The 25,616-nt window shown below is 44.3% G+C and overlaps 1 protein-coding gene and 1 long non-coding RNA gene across 4 annotated transcripts in view; one reads left to right on the top strand and one right to left on the bottom strand.

The window, feature by feature from the left end:
- LOC126984597 (uncharacterized) overlaps positions 1-25,616 on the bottom strand; it is a 70,705-nt gene that overhangs the window by 14,329 nt on the left and 30,760 nt on the right. The window lies entirely within an intron of this gene.
- LOC126984594 (uncharacterized) lies at positions 20,555-23,449 on the top strand. The gene is made up of 2 exons (XM_050838351.1): positions 20,555-20,647; positions 21,652-23,449. Exons 1-2 carry the CDS (start codon positions 20,615-20,617, stop codon positions 22,621-22,623), a joined length of 1,005 nt encoding a protein of 334 aa, XP_050694308.1. The 5' UTR covers positions 20,555-20,614; the 3' UTR covers positions 22,624-23,449.

Here is a 25,616-nt window from a genome sequence, read left to right as displayed (position 1 = left end):
GGTTTGCACCTGCTGACACTGCATGTTGCACCTTGCTTCCCCGTAGCCTAAGATTGCTGTCTGTTGCTTTTAACATGTGATTTATAGTGTGCTCTGTATGTTTGTATAATCTGAGCCGCAAGGCAGCCTTTCATCCTTAATTAATAAACCGTTTATTATTATTATTACGCACGGCCCGCTGCATCACCAAGACCGGGAGCGCGTGGCAGCCCCAGACTCCACCAAGAACAACTCTCTGCCTTGTGTGATAGCGACCAGCTGCTGTAAACTCATCAAAACGCACTAAATATTTATATACAAGAGCTTTCTCGCCTCGTTCAGGAAGTGACAGCTGTGGTTTTACGATTTTTCCGGGTGCCATTAGGTGAGGCCAGATGTTTCCGGTGTGAGAGTGACTCAGGAGTCTCTCAAGGAGCGTAAGCAATAGGAGCGCTGAAGTCATCCTCAAACTTAATTTGGCACTAGTTAGACCTCATCTCGATTATGCCTATCGCCGCTGTAGGCGAACACGTAAACACACACACACACACACAGAGAGAGAGAGAGAGAGAGAGAGAGAGAGAGAGAGAGAGAGAGAGAGAGAGAGAGAGAGAGTAATTTTTTCAAGAGTAAGCTACAAATAGTTTGTATTTATAGCGAATTAACAACCTACTATTTTACTTATTTATTTTTGTGTTTATATGCCTTTTTTCTCATTTCCCTTTATGTTATCGTAACGTTTCTTATTTTCTCATTTGGCTATATATCAGGCTACTGCAAAATAGTTGTAAGAATGTAATTAGCTACATAATATTCATGTGACTGTATTTCTGGAGTAATGGTGACGGTGTTGACCTGGGACACAACTGACGTTTGAGTGGCTCACAAGAACTATATATAAGGTCAAAAAAATATGGTAAGTTTTTGTAGGCAAGTACTTTGCACTTGATGTAAAATGAGTAACGATAAATTCATAAATAATGAAAACAAATCATATATAGCAATTATATTTATATATATATTTTTTTTTTATGTATCAGGATATAATGCCGTGATATGCTAGCCAATCAAGGCTAGTTTACTGTGGGATTTTAAACTTTGTTTCTTTCTTCCTTTGTTTAAACATTTTTTTCTACTTTCTGTACATAATGAGATTTGTATGCATGCCAAATTGAGTCGGTAATGTAATTCAAAAGATGTTTTTCATCGATTCATTGCCAACCATGACATGTCTAACATTTTTCTCTTACCATTTATTATTTTTTTTAATTACTAATAATATCCCCAGGTTGTGGCCTGCAGTTTGCTGTGCTACTTCAACCATCTCTTTTTAGGGAGAATGAGGAATATGTACTAGTTCATTTAGAAGAGAAATTTTAACTACTTCCTTTTTTGTCATTATCCATCCTTAACTTTTAATATTTAAAATGTTGCCAACTAGAAATCTTTTGAAATTATTAGTTTTACAAGTGCTGGCAAAATTATTACAGGGACCTATTGTTTTCAGAGTAATAAAAAAGTAGATTATTTTTATTCATTTATGTCATTCTTACTCAAGATTTCAGGATAAAAGTTCAATGACGAAATAAAACTTTTTGTGTTTCATGTCTAGCCTCAGGTGTAGAATTCGTCCCATTGGTTTATATCGGAAGAACAAAAATTAATTAATGTTTTAAATAGATGAAAAAAAAAATATCATGTACGGTACAGCAAATATACAGTGTGTCGGAAAAACTGTGCAGAGGAAAAGGTTTAAGTAAAGTTTCAATAAAAATGAAGTTTCACGTACCACCACAACCACCACCACCATCACCACAACCACCACCACTACCGTCATCACCACCATCACCACCACAACCATCACCACCATCACCACCACCACCACCACTACCATCATCATCACCACCACCACCATCACCATCACCACCATCACCAACATCATCACCACCATCACCACCACTACCACCACCATCACCACCATTTCCACCATTATCACCACCATTTCCACCATTATCACAACCACCACCATCATCATCATCACCATCACCACCACCACCATCATCATCATCATCATCATCATCATCATCATCATCATCATCATCACCACCACCACCACCACCAGCATCACCACCATCATCATCACCACCACTACCACCACCATCACCACCATTTCCACCATTATCACCACCATTTCCACCATTATCACAACCACCACCATCATCATCATCACCATCACCACCACCACCATCATCATCATCATCATCATCATCATCATCATCACCACCACCACCACCACCAGCATCACCACCATCATCATCACCACCACTACCACCACCACCATCATCATCACCACCACCATCACCATCACCATCACCACCACCACCACCTCCACCACCACCACCACCAGCATTATCACCATCATCATCACCACCATCACCACCATCATCATCATCATCATCATCAACACCACCACCACCATCATGGTGGTGGTGGTGGTGGTGTTGGTGTTGTGGTGGTGGTGATGCTGGTGGTGGTGGTATGGTGGTGGTGGTGGTTGTGGTGGTGGTAGTGGTGGTGATATGGTGGTGGTGGTGGTGGTGGTGGTGGTGATGCTGGTGGTGGTGGTATGGTGGTGGTGGTGGTTGTGGTGGTGGTAGTGGTGGTGATATGGTGGTGGTGGTGGTGGTGGTGGTGGTGGTGGAGGTGATGGTGGTTGTGGTGGTGGTATGGTGGTGGTGATATGGTGGTGGTGGTGGTGGTGGTGGTGGTGATGCTGGTATGGTGGTGGTATGGTGGTGGTGGCGGTAATGGTGGTGATATGCTGGTGGTAGTGGTAGTGGTGGTGATATGGTGGTGGTGATGCTGGTATGGTGTGGTGTGGTGTGGAAGTGGTGGGCTATGTGTGGGTGGTGGTGCAATGTGTAGGATAAGGGGGCGAGACACACTCAGCGGTGGAAGGACTCAGGTATGTGACCAAGTCAGGGGTGGCGTGAAGACAAGAGTTCGGTATCCAAACGTAAACATAAATACCCAATATTTCAACGATTACGCGGCTCACTGTGCCAGGCAAGGGGTTTACCCATCTATTGCACATGCGGGTTAGCAGTTAGCTGCTGAAGCTGCAGACCTGAGCAGTTCGGGTTCCACGCCTGGTAAGCCGACAACGTATTCTAGCTCTTCGCGGACTGGTGGAGCGCCGATGTGAGTTTCGACAGGGAATACTTGTATGCAGCCTGTGTCGATCTCAAGGTGTTTGATTCAGTGCATCGCGAGGCACTCTGCGATCTCCTGCGACTCCACAGGATTCCTGCAAGAACCGTTGGTCTATTGAATGGCCTATACTCTGAAGCTGAAAGTTCTGTGAATTGTGTGTAGGGGGGGCGTCTCCAGTGAGTGTGGAAGTGAGGCAGGGCTTTCAACACTTGTGTGGACTGGGTACTAGGCAGAGTTGTGGACCCGAGTCATTGTAAAGCATCCATTGGCAATACCAGGGTCACTGACCTTGTTTTTGCCGATGATGCAGTAATCCTGGGGAAAGAGTGCAGACGCCCACAAAGTTCGTGGCTTGAGCATGTCGGTAGATCCTGTAATGAAGCATGCAGGATGGGGAGGAGGCCTGCAGAGTGACTCCACCAGAGGAACCCCTGAGGTTGGCGTCGTAGGGTGGGCTAGGTGACGTTCACCCCGGCGTACGCCCCACTGACTGAATGAGTACAATACGAGTACAAAGAAATGCTGCTGATTCGAATGCAAATACGTATATTTCATGGAAGTATTAAAAATGCATTCATTAACCTTTTTTCTTTATTTTTTTCTTTCATTCTATTTTTTTCTCTCCGTTTGTCTATTGTTTTCTTTCTGTTCTTCTGGAGTGCAAGAAGTGTGAGCGCAGGTGTAGGCTGTTTATAATTATGTAAGCGTGCAGCATGAACCAGGTTACCTGTGAGCACCACACTGAGTGAAGGACAACCAACACTGCCATCCTCTGTCACATGTTTCTTTTCACACAGGCGTCAACAGCACCATGACAACCAACACTGCCATCCTCTGTCACATGTTTCTTTTCACACAGGCGTCAACAGCACCAGGACAACCAACACTGCCATCCTCTGTCACATGTTTCTTTTCACACAGGCGTCAACAGCACCATGACAACCAACACTGCCATCCTCTGTCACATGTTTCTTTTCACACAGGCGTCAACAGCACCAGGACAACCAACTCTGCCATCCTCTGTCACATGTTTCTTTTCACACAGGCGTCAACAGCACCAGGACAACCAACACTGCCATCCTCTGTCACATGTTTCTTTTCACACAGGCGTCAACAGCACCAGGACAACCAACTCTGCCATCCTCTGTCACATGTTTCTTTTCACACAGGCGTCAACAGCACCAGGACAACCAACACTGCCATCCTCTGTCACATGTTTCTTTTCACACAGGCGTCAACAGCACCAGGACAACCAACACTGCCATCCTCTGTCACATGTTTCTTTTCACACAGGCGTCAACAGCACCAGGACAACCAACACTGCCATCCTCTGTCACATGTTTCTTTTCACACAGGCGTCAACAGCACCAGGACAACCAACACTGCCATCCTCTGTCACATGTTTCTTTTCACACAGGCGTCAACAGCACCATGGACAACGAAAACAACCTGCAGCAGATGCTTGCCGATGCCCTCCAGGAAATTGAAGCCCTTCGGGGGAAGATGAACAACTTCAGGACACACCTGGAGATGATCGCTCAGGGAATGGACGAGGGCAACCCGTCCCGCCTCATGCTCCTCAACCTCCTAGAAATGCCCCAGTACAAGCCATGATGTCCCTGGGGCTGGTCCGCGAAGGCAGGAACCCAAACTCTCCTCCACAACTTCTGAATGCGGGTCTTCCTCTCTAACTTACTGTATAACATTATTTCGTTACTTCTAACTCTTCCATTAATAAAACTGTGTAATCACCTACAACGTTTTATAGGTCGGCATTATAAGACACTCGCTTCTCACATCAGTATTTCTAAAGGTCAAAGAGGGGATCGATTGGGTTATAATGAGTGTTTCTTTAGGTTCACGGCACAGAAGAAGGGTCACACTACCACCAGGGTCATAAAACTACTCCTGGAAATGTCCCAAACTCCTATGAAAGCCTTGTCAAATATATGTTCTTGGACGACGATATGTTCAGTAATACGGCCCATAATGTGTGCATGCAAACAATTTTTAACAGTGCTGTGAATGTTAACAAAGGACGACCAGTAAAAATGTTAAGAAAATCCCGGATCCGGTACTTTTATTTTTATTTTTTATTTATTTTACAGCAAAGGAGACAGCACAAGGGCACACAAAAAAGGAAACCATAAAAAAAGCCCGCTACTCGCTGCTCCTGTATAAAAGAATCCGAAGAGGTGGCCGAAAGAGCACCCAATTTTTATTTTTTTTACAGCAAAGGAGACAGCACAAGGGCACACAAAAAAGGAAACCATAAAAAAAGCCCGCTACTCGCTGCTCCTGTATAAAAGAATCCGAAGAGGTGGCCGAAAGAGCACTCAATTACGTGAGAAGAGGCGTCCTGATCCAACTATATTTTTTTTATAGTGAAGGTGCGTAACCTCAAACAATAGCGGACAGTACTGTGGGCCGCCCTTTATACCGCACCCCTCAAGGACGACCAGTAAAAATGTTCAGAAAATCCCGGGTCCTGTACTTTTATTTAGAGATCCAGCGAGTGAAGGTGCGTTACCTCAAACAATAGCGGACAGTACTGTGGGCCGCCCTTTATACCGCACCCCTCAAGAACGACCAGTAAAAATGTTCAGAAAATCCCGGGTCCTGTACTTTTATTTAGAGATCCAGCGAGTGAAGGTGCGTTACCTCAAACAATAGCGGACAGTACTGTGGGCCGCCCTTTATACCGCACCCCTCAAGAACGACCAGTAAAAATGTTCAGAAAATCCCGGGTCCTGTCCTTTTATTGATAGATCCAGCAAATGTTCAGAAAATCCCGGGTCCTGTACTTTATTTGGAGATCCAGCTAGCCAAAGTGCGTTACCTCAAACAATAGCGGACAGTACTGTGGGCCGCCCTTTATACCGCACCCCTCAAGGACGACCAGTAAAAATGTTAAGAAAATCCCGGGTCCTGTGCTTTATTTGGAGATCCAGCTAGCCAAAGTGCGTTACCTCAAACAATAGCGGACAGTACTGTGGGCCGCCCTTTATACCGCACCCCTCAAGAACGACCAGTAAAAATGTTAAGAAAATCCCGGGTCCTGTGCTTTATTTGGAGATCCAGCTAGCCAAAGTGCGTTACCTCAAACAATAGCGGACAGTACTGTGGGCCGCCCTTCATACCGCACCCCCTCAAGCAGACAAATTGTGGACGCCGTGAGGATGCTGAACGGAATCACGTTTGCCAGATTATCGTACTCAGAGCCTCGTATTCACCGGTTTCTGAGCCATAACTATTGCCAAAAAACACCAATATAATTAACCATTTTAACGGTAACTATATATGAAGGCAGTTATTAGGGTCGAGGAGGCAGTTTTTGGATCGGAAATCGCCAAACATTGGAGGCTGAGTACGACAATCTGGCAGGTCCGAAAACCGTAAAAATCTTCTGTAAATTTTTCATCATCAAAACCACGCGTAGTTTACCGTACTATAAATCTTAGGGCCGTTTTCACAGTCAGTGCCGCCATGGACGCCCGCGAACGTTCTGTGCAGGCAGGTCTCTCTCTCTCTCAGATAGTTGTATTTCTGTTAGTTTTTGTCGGATTTCTACGAAGTTAGCTCTTTTGAAATTGGGCACCTTTACTTTATTTTCAGTCACTGATGTTTGAACTCTAATGTCGATGCGCACTAATTTATGATCGCAAGAACCGAGGTGTTCTCCTACCGTGACATTAGTGACTAGGTTATCTTGGGTCGTTATAACAAGGTCGAGTATGTTATTTTGTCGAGTTGGTTCAGAAACCATTTGGCGTAGATAATTTTATCTAAAAATTCGATCTTTCTATGTGACTCGCCTTCTGTATCTGACAGAGAGAGAGAGAAAAAAAATAAATTAAAGGTGCCCAATTTCAAAAGAGCTAACTTCGCGGGGTGACCGCTGCCAACCAAATGTAACGGGCTTGTCGGGGGGCGTTTAAAGGGTGTTGATTAAGACTTCAGCTTCCTTAAGGCGAATTATATTCGTAGCCTTTATGTACAAGAAGCGACGGAGCGAGAGCGACTGTCGTTGTGTGTCAGTCGGACTCTCGTGAAGGAGTGGCGAGTTACAGGTTGGAAAATAATTGTTACAATTGGTCACGTATGTCAAGGTGACCTCCACGCACCATCGGAGTGCGAAGTATACAAAACTGAGACGGTAAACACTGACGGACGACATTCCTATAAGGTGGCGTGATCTATCTGTCGTGGGTTTTTCCATTGACAATTGTATGCCTAATTCGTGGTGATATTAAATAATAATAATACATTGATATCCTACTATAACACGCTGAGACGAAATATAAATGCAAACTGAGTGAGAGAAGAGACAATTTGCGAGCAGAGTGAGACAAACAACACAACAAGAATAATTAGAAGGTCAAAAAACGCAGGAAGGGGTCACGAAGGGGGGGAGTTAGTCTATAATTCCTTCCCGCGCTGAGACGAAATATAAACGCAAATTGAGTGAGACAAGAGACAATTTGCGAGCAGAGTGAGACAAACAACACAGCTATGAGAACAACACAACACCAACATAACGAACGCATGGAGGAAGGGTTCACAAGGGGGGAGGGTTAGTCTGTAATCCTTTCCTGTACTGGGATGAAATATTAATGCGAATTGGAAATGTGGAGAGAATATGAAGTTTGTGAAGAGAAAGACAAACAACACAACGGCAACAAGACCACAACTCTGAGATAAGAAGGAATGCAGGAAGGGATCAGGGAGGACTAGTCAATTATCCCTTTCGGCGTTGAGATGAATTAAGACAAAAGTTAAAAAAAAAGGGAGTGTAGAGAAAGTTTATGAACAGAAAGACAAACAACACAACGGCAACAAGACCACAACTCTGAGATAAGAAGGAATGCAGGAAGGGATCAGGGAGGACTAGTCAATAATCCCTTTTGTTGATTAAGAGATTTATTACAAAAAACAACACAACGGCAACAAGACCACAACTCTGAGATAAGAAGGAATGCAGGAAGGGATCAGGGAGGACTAATTTTTTTATAGTCTGTACTCCCTTTCGGCGTTGAGTTGAATTATTAAGACAAATGTAAAAAAAAAAAAAAAAAAAAAAAAAAGGAGAGTAGAGAAAGTTTGTGAACAGAAAGAGAGGCAACATTTTTTATTTTGCATCTACAGAAAAATAATGCTTTAGGACCAAGTAGCTTTATTCTATACGCAGTACTTTCATTACTATATTTTCAGTATTTAAACCGAAGAAATAAAAACATGAAAAGCTCATGTAATTTTCTGGTAGGTAGTCGTTCTCGGAGCTAAGGAACACCACTTTTTCAAAAGCTCCCGGATGGATTCACGAGCTTGGCAAACACTGAGGAACACGGCGTTAGGGCCACACGAGGAGGAACTTCAAGCTGGGCCTGTCCTAGCTAGGTGACCCTAAGTCTATATACACCAAGTCAAGTCATACGCAGGTTTGTGGGAGGAGACACGGCCGAGGCGTGGTTTATGCGTGACGTTGCTTGGAGCCAAACTAGAGAATGTAGAAACAGGGATTTAGAGAAAACGAAGAAAGGCGGACTAATTTAAATCAATCACTTCAACATGCCCTCCCTCACACCCCACACCGCCGTTTGTAGGCATTGGAATTACAGTCACGCAAGAGCACAATAAAAAGGCATATTTTTTTCGTCAGTGGCTTGCCTGAACGCGCTGTGAAAGAAGGCAAGCATGTACAGCCAAAGTGCACATACGGCCGCAACTTTAGTCACCCCTGAACTGGCGGGTGCTATTTTTTTTATTTATTTATTTTTTATTTTTTTATTTTTTTTTAGCTTCAAGTGACGTCATCCCGCTTCTCTGCCCCAAAACCGCCCCCTGCGCGTACCGGTAGCAATTTTGAAGCAGAGTGACTTGACTTGGTGTATATAGACTTAGCGGTGACCAATTTGTCATGACCCGTGAGAGGTTCGGGCGGCCGCCTCTCACCCCACCCACCGGAGCCTCCTCCCTCCCCCAGCCTCTTTACCACAGAGATATAAGGATAGCACCATTCCCACCACAGCGAATATCAACACGCCCTCCCCCTCGCAGACTTAAGGGGCTATTACACTGGGCAAATTTCCGTGGATATTCAGTCAATCCACGATTTCCGCTGGCGTGGTTCTCATATTTGCGTGGTTTTCAGACGTGTCCACGATCATCGCAAAGCTACGGTAGATTTCATTGAAGGACGACGGTATTACTCACCATCATCATCAGCAGCAATAACAACAAACAATTGAGAACCACGCCAGCGGAAATCGTGGTTTGACTGAAGATCCACGGAAAATTTGCCCAGTGTAATAGCCCCTTTACAGCCTACTGGGTTTGCACCTGCTGACACTGCATGTTGCACCTTGCTTCCTTGCACCTTGCAGCCTAAGATTGCTGTCTGTTGCTTTTAACATGTGATTTATAGTGTGCTCTGTATGTTTGTATAATCTGAGCCGCAAGGCAGCCTTTCATCCTTAATTAATAAACCGTTTATTATTATTATTACGCACGGCCCGCTGCATCACCAAGACCGGGAGCGCGTGGCAGCCCCAGACTCCACCAAGAACAACTCTCTGCCTTGTGTGATAGCGACCAGCTGCTGTCTAACTCATCAAAACGCACTAAATATTTATATACAAGAGCTTTCTCGCCTCGTTCAGGAAGTGACAGCTGTGGTTTTACGATTTTTCCGGGTGCCATTAGGTGAGGCCAGATGTTTCCGGTGTGAGAGTGACTCAGGAGTCTCTCAAGGAGCGTAAGCAATAGGAGCGCTGAAGTCATCCTCAAACTTAATTTGGCACTAGTTAGACCTCATCTCGATTATGCCTATCGCCGCTGTAGGCGAACACGTAAACACACACACACACACACACACAGAGAGAGAGAGAGAGAGAGAGAGAGAGAGAGAGAGAGAGAGAGAGAGAGAGAGAGAGAGTAAGCTACAAATAGTTTGTATTTATAGCGAATTAACAACCTACTATTTTACTTATTTATTTTTGTGTTTATATGCCTTTTTTCTCATTTCCCTTTATGTTATCGTAACGTTTCTTATTTTCTCATTTGGCTATATATCAGGCTACTGCAAAATAGTTGTAAGAATGTAATTAGCTACATAATATTCATGTGACTGTACTTCTGGAGTAATGGTGACGGTGTTGACCTGGGACACAACTGACGTTTGAGTGGCTCACAAGAACTATATATAAGGTCAAAAAAATATGGTAAGTTTTTGTAGGCAAGTACTTTGCACTTGATGTAAAATGAGTAACGATAAATTCATAAATAATGAAAACAAATCATATATAGCAATTATATATATATATATATATATATATATATATATATATATATATATATATATATATATATATATATATATATATATATATATTTTTTTTATGTATCAGGATATAATGCCGTGATATGCTAGCCAATCAAGGCTAGTTTACTGTGGGATTTTAAACTTTGTTTCTTTCTTCCTTTGTTTAAACATTTTTTTCTACTTTCTGTACATAATGAGATTTGTATGCATGCCAAATTGAGTCGGTAATGTAATTCAAAAGATGTTTTTCATCGATTCATTGCCAACCATGACATGTCTAACATTTTTCTCTTACCATTTATTATTTTTTTTAATTACTAATAATATCCCCAGGTTGTGGCCTGCAGTTTGCTGTGCTACTTCAACCATCTCTTTTTAGGGAGAATGAGGAATATGTACTAGTTCATTTAGAAGAGAAATTTTAACTACTTCCTTTTTTGTCATTATCCATCCTTAACTTTTAATATTTAAAATGTTGCCAACTAGAAATCTTTTGAAATTATTAGTTTTACAAGTGCTGGCAAAATTATTACAGGGACCTATTGTTTTCAGAGTAATAAAAAAGTAGATTATTTTTATTCATTTATGTCATTCTTACTCAAGATTTCAGGATAAAAGTTCAATGGCAAAATAAAACTTTTTGTGTTTCATGTCTAGCCTCAGGTGTAGAATTCGTCCCATTGGTTTATATCGGAAGAACAAAAATTAATTAATGTTTTAAATAGATGAAAAAAAAATATCATGTACGATACTGCAAATATACAGTGTGTCGGAAAAACTGTGCAGAGGAAAAGGTTTAAGTAAAGTTTCAATAAAAATGAAGTTTCACGTACCACCACAACCACCACCACCATCACCACAACCACCACCACTACCGTCATCACCACCATCACCACCACAACCATCACCACCATCACCACCACCACCACACCACCACCACTACCATCATCATCACCACCACCACCATCACCATCACCACCATCACCAACATCATCACCACCATCACCACCACTACCACCACCATCACCACCACTACCACCATCATCATCATCATCATCATCATCAACAGCACCACCACCACTACCAGCATCATCATCATCACCACTATCATCATCACCCCCACTACCACCACCACCTTCACCATAACCATCACCACCACCACCACCACCACCATCATCATCATCATCATCATCACCACCACCACCACCACCACCAGCATCACCACCATCATCATCACCACCACTACCACCACCATCACCACCATTTCCACCATTATCACCATTATCACAACCACCATCATCATCACCATCACCATCATCATCATCATCATTATCATCACCACCACCACCACCAACACCAATACCAACACCAACACCAACACCAACACCATCACCATCACCACCACCAACACCTCCACCACCACCACCACCAGCATTATCACCATCATCATCACCACCATCATCATCATCATCATCATCAACACCACCACCACCATCATGGTGGTGGTGGTGGTGGTGTTGGTGTTGTGGTGGTGGTGATGCTGGTGGTGGTGGTATGGTGGTGGTGGTGGTTGTGGTGGTGGTGGTTGTGGTGGTGGTGGTGATGCTGGTGGTGGTGGTATGGTGGTGGTGGTTGTGGTGGTGGTGGTTGTGGTGGTGGTGGTGATGCTGGTGGTGGTGGTATGGTGGTGGTGGTGGTTGTGGTGGTGGTAGTGGTGGTGATATGGTGGTGGTGGTGATGCTGGTGGTGGTGGTATGGTGGTGGTGGTGGTTGTGGTGGTGGTAGTGGTGGTGATATGGTGGTGGTGGTGATGCTGGTGGTGGTGGTATGGTGGTGGTGGTGGTGGTGGTGTTGTGGTGGTGGTGGTGGTGATGCTGGTGGTGGTGGTATGGTGGTGGTGGTGGTTGTGGTGGTGGTAGTGGTGGTGATATGGTGGTGGTGGTGATGCTGGTATGGTGGTGGTGGCGGTAATGGTGGTGATATGCTGGTGGTGGTGGTAGTGGTGGTGATATGGTGGTGGTGATGCTGGTATGGTGGTGGTGGTGGTGGTAGTGATGTGGTGGTATGGTTGTGCAACGTGGTGTAATGTGAAGGGGGCGGGGCTATCTGGGAGAGGTCTAGCGTGGCATATATAAGGCGTCTGTATAAGAGGGCGAGACACACTCAGCGGTGGAAGGACTCAGGTATGTGACCAAGTCAGGGGTGGCGTGAAGACGAGTTCGGTATCCAAACGCAAACGTAAATACCCAATATTTCAACGATTACGCGGCTCACTGTGCCAGGCAAGGGGTTTACCCATCTATTGCACATGCTCACTGTGCCAGGCAAGGGGTTTACCCATCTATCATGGGTTAGCAGTTAGCTGCTGAAGCTGCAGACCTGAGCAGTTCGGGTTCCACGCCTGGTAAGCCGACAACGTATTCTAGCTCTTCGCGGACTGGTGGAGCGCCGATGTGAGTTTCGACAGGGAATACTTGTATGCAGCCTGTGTCGATCTCAAGGTGTTTGATTCAGTGCATCGCGAGGCACTCTGTGATCTCCTGCGACTCCACAGGATTTCTGCAAGAACCGTTGGTCTATTGAATGGCCTATAATCTGAAGCTGAAAGTTCTGTGAATTGTGTGTAGGGGGGGCGTCTCCAGTGAGTGTGGAAGTGAGGCAGGGCTTTCAACACTTGTGTGGACTGGGTACTAGGCAGAGTTGTGGACCCGAGTCATTGTAAAGCATCCATTGGCAATACCAGGGTCACTGACCTTGTTTTTGCCGATGATGCAGTAATCCTGGGGAAAGAGTGCAGACGCCCACAAAGTTCGTGGCTTGAGCATGTCGGTAGATCCTGTAATGAAGCATGCAGGATGGGGAGGAGGCCTGCAGAGTGACTCCACCAGAGGAACCCCTGAGGTTGGCGTCGTAGGGTGGGCTAGGTGACGTTCACCCCGGCGTACGCCCCACTGACTGAATGAGTACAATACGAGTACAAAGAAATGCTGCTGATTCGAATGCAAATACGTATATTTCATGGAAGTATTAAAAATGCATTCATTAACCTTTTTTCTTTATTTTTTTCTTTCATTCTATTTTTTTCTCTCCGTTTGTCTATTGTTTTCTTTCTGTTCTTCTGGAGTGCAAGAAGTGTGAGCGCAGGTGTAGGCTGTTTATAATTATGTAAGCGTGCAGCATGAACCAGGTTACCTGTGAGCACCACACTGAGTGAAGGACAACCAACACTGCCATCCTCTGTCACATGTTTCTTTTCACACAGGCGTCAACAGCACCATGACAACCAACTCTGCCATCCTCTGTCACATGTTTCTTTTCACACAGGCGTCAACAGCACCAGGACAACCAACTCTGCCATCCTCTGTCACATGTTTCTTTTCACACAGGCGTCAACAGCACCAGGACAACCAACTCTGCCATCCTCTGTCACATGTTTCTTTTCACACAGGCGTCAACAGCACCAGGACAACCAACACTGCCATCCTGTCACATGTTTCTTTTCACACAGGCGTCAACAGCACCAGGACAACCAACACTGCCATCCTCTGTCACATGTTTCTTTTCACACAGGCGTCAACAGGACCAGGACAACCAACACTGCCATCCTCTGTCACATGTTTCTTTTCACACAGGCGTCAACAGCACCAGGACAACCAACACTGCCATCCTCTGTCACATGTTTCTTTTCACACAGGCGTCAACAGCACCATGACAACCAACACTGCCATCCTCTGTCACATGTTTCTTTTCACACAGGCGTCAACAGCACCATGGACAACGAAAACAACCTGCAGCAGATGCTTGCCGATGCCCTCCAGGAAATTGAAGCCCTTCGGGGGAAGATGAACAACTTCAGGACACACCTGGAGATGATCGCTCAGGGAATGGACGAGGGCAACCCGTCCCGCCTCATGCTCCTCAACCTCCTAGAAATGCCCCAGTACAAGCCATGATGTCCCTGGGGCTGGTCCGCGAAGGCAGGAACCCAAACTCTCCTCCACAACTTCTGAATGCGGGTCTTCCTCTCTAACTTACTGTATAACATTATTTCGTTACTTCTAACTCTTCCATTAATAAAACTGTGTAATCACCTACAACGTTTTATAGGTCGGCATTATAAGACACACGCGCTTCTCACATCAGTATTTCTAAAGGTCAAAGAGGGGATCGATTGGGTTATAATGAGTGTTTCTTTAGGTTCACGGCACAGAAAAAGGGTCATACTACCACCAGGGTCATAAAACTACTCCTGGAAATGTCCCAAACTCCTATGAAAGCCTTGTCAAATATATGTTCTTGGACGACGATATGTTCAGTAATACGGCCCATAATGTTTTGTACCACGGCCTTTCTGATAGTTCTGTTGCCTAAAAAAGACAAAAAAAAAAAAAAAAAAAGACCTCTTATTCTTTACTTGCAACAATAACCTATCAATCAATCAATCAAATCTCTCTTTTTCATGTGTGTATGCAAACAATTTTTAACAATGCTGTGAATGTTAACAAAGGACGACCAGTAAAAATGTTAAGAAAATCCCGGATCCGGTACTTTTATTTTTATTTTTTATTTATTTTACAGCAAAGGAGACAGCACAAGGGCACACAAAAAGGGAAACCATAAAAAAGCCCGCTACTCGCTGCTCCTGTATAAAAGAATCCGAAGAGGTGGCCGAAAGAGCACTCAATTTTTATTTTTTTTACAGCAAAGGAGACAGCACAAGGGCACACAAAAAAGGAAACCATAAAAAAAGCCCGCTACTCGCTGCTCCTGTATAAAAGAATCCGAAGAGGTGGCCGAAAGAGCACTCAATTACGTGAGAAGAGGCGTCCTGATCCAACTATATTTTTTTTATAGTGAAGTTGCGTTACCTCAAACAATAGCGGACAGTACTGTGGGCCGCCCTTCATACCGCACCCCTCGAGGACGACCAGTAAAAATGTTCAGAAAATCCCGGGTCCTGTGCTTTATTTGGAGATCCAGCTAGCGAAGGTGCGTTACCTCAAACAATAGCGGACAGTACTGTGGGCCGCCCTTCATACCGCACCCCCTCAAGCAGACAAATTGTGGACGCCGTGAGGATGCTGAACGGAATCACGTTTGCCAGATTATCGTACTCAGAGCCTCGTATTCACCGGTTTCTGAGCCATAGCTATTGCCAAAAAACACCAATATAATTAACCATTTTAACGGTAACTATATATGAAGGCAGTTATTAGGGTCGAGGAGGCAGTTTTTGGATCGGAAATCGCCAAACATTGGAGGCTGAGTACGACAATCTGGCAGGTCCGAGAACCGTAAAGATCTTCTGTAAATTTTCATCATTAAAACCACGCGTAGTTTACCGTACTATAAATCTTAGAGCCGTTTTCACAGTCAGTGCCGCCATGGACGCCCGCGAACGTTCTGTGCCGGCAGGTCTCTCTCTCTCTCTCTCTCTCTCTCTCTCTCTCTCTCTCTCTCTCTCTCTCTCTCTCTCTCTCTCTCTCTCTCTCTCTCTCTGTCAGATACAGAAGGCGAGTCACATAGAAAGATCGAATTTTTAGATAAAATTATCTACGCCAAATGGTTTCTGAACCAATTCGACAAAATAACTTACTCGACCTTGTTATAACGACCCAAGATAACCTAGTCACTAATGTCACGGTAGGAGAACACCTCGGTTCTTGCGATCATAAATTAGTGCGCATCGACATTAGAGTTCAAACATCAGTGACTGAAAATAAAGTAAAGGTGCCCAATCTCAAAAGAGCTAACTTCGTAGAAATCCGACAAAAACTAACAGAAATACAACTATCAGATGACGGCGCTGTAGAGGAAGCATGGCTAAGCTTTAAAAATCATTTACTCACTCAGCAGAACACATTCGTCCCCTTGTGCGAGAAGCGAAATAACACTAATAAAAGCCCACCTTGGTTTAATAGCGAAATTAAACACTCTGTCAAGGAGAGAAAATTGTCTTACAGGTTAAAGAAAGTACAAAGCACGCCCGAAAACATTAGACTTTATAATGATGCCAGGCGACGAGTAAAAAGATTAGTATGTCAGGCAAAGCGTAGATACGAAGAAAATATTGCAGCCAACTGTACAAATAATCCGAAATCTTTCTTCAGTTACATAAACAACAGAAAGGCGATCAGAAGTGGAATTGGACCTTTAACAAACAGCGACGGTGCACTAGTGACTGACAGCCAACACATTGCAAACCTCTTAAACAATTACTTTTTCTCGGTGTTTAATACTAACAGTCTTCCTCCCGCTACCACCAACACCAGTACTAATATAAATCTCCAGCACGCATTGCCTAATTTTGAAATAGCAACCGATGAAGTCCTTAAAGCTCTCCATTCACTTAAAACAAATAAAAGTCCCGGACCCGATAAAGCATATCCTATACTGCTTAAAGAAACAAAGAGCGAAATACTCTCCTCCCTCATAACCGTATTCAATATGTCCTTGCGACAAGGCATCGTCCCTTCGGATTGGAAAAAGGCTAACGTGACACCGATTTTTAAGAAAGGAGACAAAAAAAAAAACAGGGAACTACCGACCCATTAGTCTAACTTCAATTGTAGGTAAGCTACTTGAGAGCATAATTAGAGACAAAATTGTGAGTTACCTCGAAAGCCACTCATTAACTGGGGGGGGGGAGTTGTTTGTGTGTGTGTGTGTGTGTGTGTGTGTGCGCCAGAGAGAGAGAGAGAGAGAGAGAGAGAGAGAGAGAGAGAGTCTTTGGGGGGTAAGGGGAAGGGGGAGGGGGAGGGGTAGGGGGAAGGTAAAGGTTTCAACACAAGCGCCCTGCAAACCTGACGTGACTCCTAAATGACTCACTCTGACAGAACGTTCCCTCACGAGCCGCTTGTTCTGAGAAAGCTGGATAGCATAAAAAATCCATTAATTATTTTTGGGGCGCTTGAGGTGTCGGTAATCCTACTAAAAGGATTTCAGAGGCTGTGCGGCCTCGTTTTTTGGGAATAATATCGTAACGAACAATCGTATCGGTACGAGATTTTGCGACAGTGTATTTCACACACTGCCTTAATTTTGAAGGGTATCGCCAACCGCCACAAGTAGAGAATAAAGGCACTTGTCCCTATACCAAGAGGGTAAAGTCATCAGTGTCAGGCAAAGATACGAACACAACTACCAGAGGCTCCGCCCACCTTGTTCCTCTTCCCTCCATCTCCCGCCTCCTCCCTTCTCCCTCAATCTCTCTCTCTCTCTCTCTCTCTCTCTCTCTCTGGAAGATACATACATACTCGAGAATGATTTTTTTTTTTCAATTAAGGCATGCTTGATGTGATACTGGGACTTTAATTTTGAGCATAGTGATACACATCTGGGCCGTGGACGTAATGACATGTGAGAGTAGGGTGAGGTGGTAAATGATGACTACCATGATTGATGGTAGAACGATTGCTCGCTTGTATTTGTTTCTCTCTCGTTTGTTTTTTGTTGTTATACCTTCGCAATTCTTCCCGTTACCATACTTTCAGCTCTTCCCTGACAATAAAATTAATAGCACCACTATAATTTGGCGATAAGAGCACCATTACTTTTATCAGTAGGTACATGCTATACAATAGCCCTACGAAAACGTACACCATAAACCACCAAACCACTACGCTACCAATAGTTACGGAGGTAATTAGGCTATGTAAGTAACACGTTACCCTACTCTCAACTTTATTTAAAGGATGCCTATCAGTATTAGAAAGAGTATATAACGCCACTACAATTAATGCAAGAGAGAGAGAGAGAGAGAGAGAGAGAGAGAGAGAGAGAGGAGGAGGCGGGAGATGGAGGGAAGAGGAACAAGGTGGGCGGAGCCTCTGGTAGTTGTGTTCGTATCTTTGCCTGACACTGATGACTTTACCCTCTTGGTATAGGGACAAGTGCCTTTATTCTCTACTTGTGGCGGTTGGCGATACCCTTCAAAATTAAGGCAGTGTGTGAAATACACTGTCGCAAAATCTCGTACCGATACGATTGTTCGTTACGATATTATTCCCAAAAAACGAGGCCGCACAGCCTCTGAAATCCTTAGTATGAAGGCTGTCCTTGTGTGTGTGTATGTGTGTGTGCGTGTGTGCGTGTGTGTGTGTTGCTTGTTTGCTTGTTTGTGTGTTTGTGTTGGGGAGTTGTTTGTTTGTATGTGTGTGTGTGTGTGTGTGTGTGTGTGTGTGTGTGTGTGTGTGTGTGTGTGTGTGTGTGTGTGTGTGTGTGTGTGAGAGAGAGAGAGAGAGAGAGAGAGAGAGAGAGAGAGAGAGAGAGAGAGAGAGAGAGAGATAAACGTCTAATCTTCGGCGTTTTAAGCTTGTGTTGTGGATCATGACTCACTCACACGATATATTTTCCACTTTCAGTTTTGTTCTCGTGTCGCGGACTAACACGAGGGACTGACAGGCTTTGGGTCACGCCTTCGCCTTTGCTGTCCTTCATCTTCCACCTTTGATTAGATAGTTAGTGTAGCTTGTCACAAACAACCTCGTAAGGACCAGCAGGTCTGCTGTTGTTTGTTCTTCCTTTGTGTTCCTTTGTGTTCCTTTGTGTTCTTTACTCTTCCGGTGCCCAAGCCCACACACAAGATAAGACTTTCCTCGGAGTCGTGGGCATATCCAGTAGTTTTTTTTTTTCTATTGTTTTTTACAGCAAAGGGGACCGTTCAAGGGCGTAAAGAAAATTATTAAGAGAAACAAGCCCGCTACTTACTGCTCCTGAATAGAGGTCAAAGGAGTGGCCAAAAAGAGAGGTCAGTTTCGGGAGGAGAGGTGTCCTGATACCCTCCTCTTGAAAGAGTTCACGTTGTAGGCAGGAGGAAATACAGATGAAGGAAGATTGTTCCAGAGTTTACCAGCGTGAGGGATGAAAGAGTGAAGATGCTGGTTAACTCTTGCATAAGGGGTTTGGACAGTATAGGGATGAGCATAAGCAGAAAGTCGTGTGCAGCGGGGCCGCGGGACGGGGGAGGGGGGAAGGGGGGGGGGGGGGGGGGCATGCAGTTAGCAAGTTCAGAAGAGCAGTCAGCATGAAAATATCGATAGAAGATGGAAAGAGAGGCAACATGGCGGCGGAATTTAAGACGTAGAAGACTATCAGTATGAGGAGGAGAGTTGATGAGACGAAGAGCCTTTGACTCCACTCTGTTAAGGAGAGCTGTGTGAGTGGAGCCCCCCCACACATGAGATGCATACTGCATACGAGGGCGGACAAGGCCTCTGTAAATGGATAGCAACTGTGCGGGGGAGAAGAACTGGCGGAGACGGTACAGAATGCCCAGCCTCGAGGAAACTGATTTAGTAAGAGAAGAGATGTGAAGTTTCCAATTTAGATTTTGAGTTAAGGATAGACCGAGGATGTTTAGTGTTGAAGAAGGTGATAGCTGAGTGTTGTCAAAGAATAGGGGATAGTTGTTTGGAAGATTAATGACACTGGGGGTAGTTTGACCTTTCTTCTGAACCATGAACCTAAAAAAACCACTCATGAAAACCCGATTGATCAACTATTTCCAAAAGCCGAAATAGTTGACGTGAGCGCCTTAACCCGGTAGCAGCGACGGGCCAAATTTGTGGTTTTACCGTGTACCAGCGACGGGCCACATTTTTGCCACGATATAAACCCCCCAAAATAGATGATGCATAAACTGATCACAAATGCGTTGATATATATTATGAAATGGTTTGCGTGAGTGTTGATTTTTTCTAATTTTTCTCGCTTAGAGGGAAAGGCCTCTAGGAAACATGATCCCTGCAGATACCGGGTTCAGCGTCTGAGGATCCCGACCAGTTATTATTATTACTGTAAGAGACTAAACAGGTAGAGAGGGAGCAGTGCGCACGCTATAAGCCACCTATTGATGTCCCCCGAATACCCGAGACGCCGAGAAAGAGATCATCAACACATAGCGAAGGCCTGGCTTATCACGCACCGGGGAGGGGAGACTAAATAAAACACGACCAAGGCGTACACAGTAACAGCAATAACATGGACAGCGATTAGATAAGGCGAAGACGTTTGACTATCACTTCTTGGTACAATTAGATAGAGCTCAGTGGTGCTGTGAGAGTCGCGGCGTATGTGTCAGCCGTGATAGTCGAGTCCGCGATGATCATGTCACGTCTGGTCACCACGCTGCTGGTACGTGGTGGTGACAGTGGTGGTGACGGTGGTGGTGATGGTGGTGAGGCTCAAGTGTGGTGAAAGAGTAGTACTGACATGCTGGTTTTGGTTGTATGGTGTTGACATGAGGGGCTGGTGTTTGCATGGTGGTGGTGACGTGATTGAGTGGTGTTGATTGAGTGGTGATGACATGACTGAGTGGTGTTAACATGGTGGTGGTGATGACAAGCTTGTATGGTGCTTAAATTACTTGTAGTGGTGGTGGTGGTGGTGAAATGTCTAAACGGTGTTGTCATGCATGAACTGTTTGTGTTGTAGTTTAGATGTGAGGTGGTGATGATGGTGGTGGTGGTAATGATGGTGGTGGTGGTGGTGATGACATGTTTAAGTGGTGTTTGCATGCATGACCTTCTCTATGTGGTGGTGGTGGTGATGGTGGTGATGGTGGTGGGAACGTATTGTAAGTGAAGTTTGCATGAGGTAATGGTGGTGGTGGGTGGTGGTGGTGCTTGTGGTGATAGTGGTGGTTATGATAAGTCTGCATGAGGTGATGGTGGTGGTGGGTGGTGGTGTTGGTGGTAGTGGTGGTTATGATAAGTTTGCCTGTGTGTGGAAAAGGAAGACGGAGAGAGGAAGGAAAAAGGGAAGAAGGAAAGAGAGGAAAGAAGGGCAGCGTATGTTGAAGAAGTGTTCCATCTATGATCTATTTGCTCGGGCGTGGCATGAGGAGGTGGTGGTGGTGGTGGTGGTGGTTGTAATGATATGTTTAAGGGGCCATATTCTCAAACATTTCGGCGCCCAAGCTTTCAAAGTTGACAAGGCTTTCGTAGGAGCTTTGGGGATTTCCACGGGTAGTTTTATGACCCTGGTTGTAGTCTGACCCATCTTCTGTACCATGAACCTAAGGCAACATTGATGAGAACCCGAATGACCTCCTTTGGGTATTTGGAAATAGGTGATGTGAAGGGCGGAAGTGTCCCAGAATACCGAGCTAAGTGTTTGCATGCATGATGTCTTTGCAGTTGTTGTCGCTGGCGTGGGTGCGTGCACAGGATGGACACTGGACCACCCAACTCTTCATCATCAGGAACACCACGCTGAAGGACCTAGACAAGACCGAACTGAAGGGGCTCGTGAACCTGACAGAGAAGGACCTTAACATCACCCTTGAGGTTGCCCACTGTTCCCCTTGGATGTGTCACAACACCAACCTCAACCCTAAATCTGTCAAGGTGTGTTACCGGCCCGTCCATAACCTCCAAACGTGTGATACAGGCGACTCGTGCCTATGGTATGGCTACACGACTCACTGCGACTGTGGCACAGTAACTGTTGCCGACATCAAATGGAGCACGCACGAAGAGTTTAAATGCAATGAATGGGAGGTTGAGGACTCAGGGCCCCGAGAAAATAATTCTCGTAACAAGGAACCCGAAGTGGTCAGGATTCACATTGATAAGCGAAAAGTGCGGGTTTCGAATTTAACCATTCGTGTGTGTCCCGTGAGTGACATACACGAATGCAGCTTGAAGCTGCACAATGTGAAGAACACGACTAATAGTAGTGAAGTGGGTGGCGTGAAAGTGACGTGGAACGATCAGACCTGCGACTATAAAGAAAAAGATGGAGACTGTCCTAAAGATAGGAATGTGTTCCTTCGTGAGTTGGGCTTCAATGTGACCTCCTGTAACGGTACGCTGCACAGTACTACCCTGCCCCACCTAGAAAAAATACTACAGGAGGTTTTGAATTACTGCTCCCACTCCACCACCACCACCACCACCCCTACCACCACCCCCACCACCACCACCACAACCGACACCAGCCCCACCATCGACTCAGCATTACAGGACGTCGAAACACTGGGCAAAGTTCTGTCCGGGATGCAGGAATACACTTTGAAGAACGCCGCACCACATCCGTACTTTGAGGTGCTGCGGTTGGCGTGGTGGTGGTGGTGGTGGTGGTGGTGTTGGCGGTGGCTTTGGTGCTGAAGAAACAAAAAGAAAATCGGAGCAAGAAGGAGGAGGCCCCATTATGATGGAGGAGTGCCAGGGACCATGATACAGCCACCTTTCTTTCTAATAATAAGGTGATAAGTGGATGAGGGATTAGGGCTGGCCCTCCCCTCCCTCTCCTCCCCCCTTCCCTCCCCCTACCCCCCACGCTTCCCTTCGCCACGTGGTGCGCCTCGAAGTGGTGGTGATGGTGGTGATGGTGATGACGGTGAAATGATGGAGTTGAGGAAGATTTGTAAATGGAGAAAAGGAGGAAAATAAGAGAGAGAGAGAGAGAGAGAGAGAGAGAGAGAGAGAGAGAGAGAGAGAGAGAGAGAGAGAGAGAGAGAGAGAGAGAGAGAGAGAGAGAGATTTACATAGATTTACATAGAAAATCAGACCACACAGACCCCATGGTCCAGACTTGGTGGTCTGTCCTTAAACCTAAGTGATTTTACATTAATCAGAAGACTCCAAAACGTTGCATTTCTACTCTAGTTGATATTAAGTTGAAGGAAGTGACGGTCGAGCTTATTTTTGAAGGAGTCAATCGTGTTACACTGGACCACTGACAGTGGAAGCTTATTCCATTCTCGCACTACAACGTTGGTGAAGAAAAATTTGGTGCAGTCTGAATTTACTTGTCTACATCTGAGTTTTACGCCATTGTTCCTCGTGCGCAAAGTGTCATCGATCATAAACAATGTTGATCTGTCTACATTCGTGAAACCATTAAGTATTTTAAAACATTCGAGAGAGAGAGAGAGAGAGAGAGAGAGAGAGAGAGAGAGAGAGAGAGAGAGAGAGAGAGAGAGAGAGAAAGTACAAACTAGAAAAAGAGTAGGAAGCGAGTGGATAACAATAACAACAACACCAAAAAGAAGAAGAAGAAGAAGAAGAAGTGAAGATGATAAAGAAAGATAAATACGGAAAAGGAAAAAAAAGAAAGAAAATGAAAGAAAAATGAACAGAAAGATAAAGAAAAAAATGACGGAAATAAGAAAGAAAAAGTGATAAAAGAATAAAAATAAATAAAACGACATAAATGAAATCAGGAAAAAATATGACAAGAAGGAAAAAGAGGAAAAAATAGAAGAAAAGAAGAAGAAGAAGAAAAAAAGAGGAAGAAAAAATGTGATAAAAAAAAGAAGAAAAACAGAAGGCAGAAAAGACGAAAATAGAAGAAAGGGACAAAATTTAAAGAAAAATGAGAGAAAAAAAGAAAAAATATATTACCAAAAAAAAAAAAATTACCAAAAAAAAAGAAAATATTACCCCCCCCCAAAAAAAAAAATATGAAAGAAGAAAAAAATCACATGGCAAACGAAGAAAAAAAAAGACAGAAAAATAAGAAAAAAAAAAATGCGTCAAGCTGGAAAGTAGGAAACAAGTCTGGAAAAAAAGAAAGGAAAAAAATAAGAAATTGGAACGTAGGAAAAGAATGTGAAAGAAAAAGAAAGAAAAGAAAAAAAGAAAGAAAAAAAGAAAAGAAATTGTTATATAAGAAAAAGTAGGAAAAGAATGTGAAAGAAAAAGAAAGGAAAGAAAGAGAGGAGGAAAATAAGAAAGAAAGGAAAAAAAGAAGAAATTGTTATATAAGAAAAGTTGGAAAAGTGTGTGAAAAAAAAGAAAGAAAGGAAGGAAAAGAAGAGAAATTGTTACATAAGAAAAAGAAGGGAAAATAAAAACAGACCTCCATCACCAAAAACACAAAACAAACAAACAAACAAACAAAAAGTGATGAGGATGAAAAGAAATGATGACGAACAAAAATGAGAAATATAAATCAATAATAAAAAAAAATGAAAAAAATTAGGAAAAAAAATACACACACAAAAAACAAAATATATCAAAACAAAACAATGATGAACCAGAAAGCGATGAAAATGAACAAAAGTGAATGTGAAGTTGGAGGTATGTGGGACTCTCCATGGGTAGCTTTTTGGCCCTGGTGGTACGGTGGCGAAGTTCTGCACCATGGGAGGGTTGTATGATAAGACATTTCGCCGCCCAAGAACACATATTTGACAAGACTTTCGTAGTAGTTGTGGGCATTTCCAGGGGTAGTTTTATGACCCTGGTGGTACTGTGACGAAGTTCTGCACCATGGGAGGGTTGTATGATAAGACATTTCGCCGCCCAAGAACACATATTTGACAAGACTTTCGTAGGAGTTGTGGGCATTTCCAGGGGTAGTTTTATGACCCTGGTGGTACTGTGACGAAGTTCTGCACCATGGGAGGGTTGTATCATAAGACATTTCGCCGCCCAAGAACACATATTTGACAAGACTTTCGTAGGAGTTGTGGGCATTTCCAGGGGTAGTTTTATGACCCTGGTGGTACTGTGACGAAGTTCTGCACCATGGGAGGGTTGTATGATAAGACATTTCGCCGCCCAAGAACACATATTTGACAAGACTTTCGTAGGAGTTGTGGGCATTTCCAGGGGTAGTTTTATGACCCTGGTGGTAGTGTGAGTCTTCCCCTGTACCATGAACCTGAAGAGACAATCATTAGAACACGACTGACCCCCTCGTTGACCTCTAGAAATAGGTGATGAGAGAAGCGAATGTGTCTTGTGATACCGACCTTAACCTCTTCTTTGGACCTTAAGCAATGATTGATGATGTCAGTGGACGTAAGTAGAGGGTGACGATTGAAGAGTGAAGAATCTGATAACTGAATACGTGTAGATAATGACTGTGATGGTGTTCTGTTTTGTTCCTAGTATTTATGTTCACCTGAGTGTGTCGTGTTATATATAAGTGGTAAGGGTGTTCCATGATGCAGGTGTTGAACAAACGTGTGTGTGTGTGTGAGAGAGAGAGAGAGAGAGAGAGAGAGAGAGAGAGAGAGAGAGAGAGAGAGAGAGAGAGAGAGAGAGAGAGAGAGAGAGAGAGAGAGAGAGAGAGAGAGAGAGAGAGAGAGAGAGAGAGAGAGAGAGAGAGAGAGAGAGAGAGAGAGAGAGAGAGAGAGAGATAGCGTTAA

Source organism: Eriocheir sinensis, chromosome 57 (genome assembly GCF_024679095.1).
Source record: "Eriocheir sinensis breed Jianghai 21 chromosome 57, ASM2467909v1, whole genome shotgun sequence".
In the NCBI taxonomy this organism is placed as follows: Eukaryota; Metazoa; Arthropoda; class Malacostraca; order Decapoda; family Varunidae; genus Eriocheir; species Eriocheir sinensis.
This window is presented reverse-complemented; position numbering and strand designations above follow the sequence as displayed.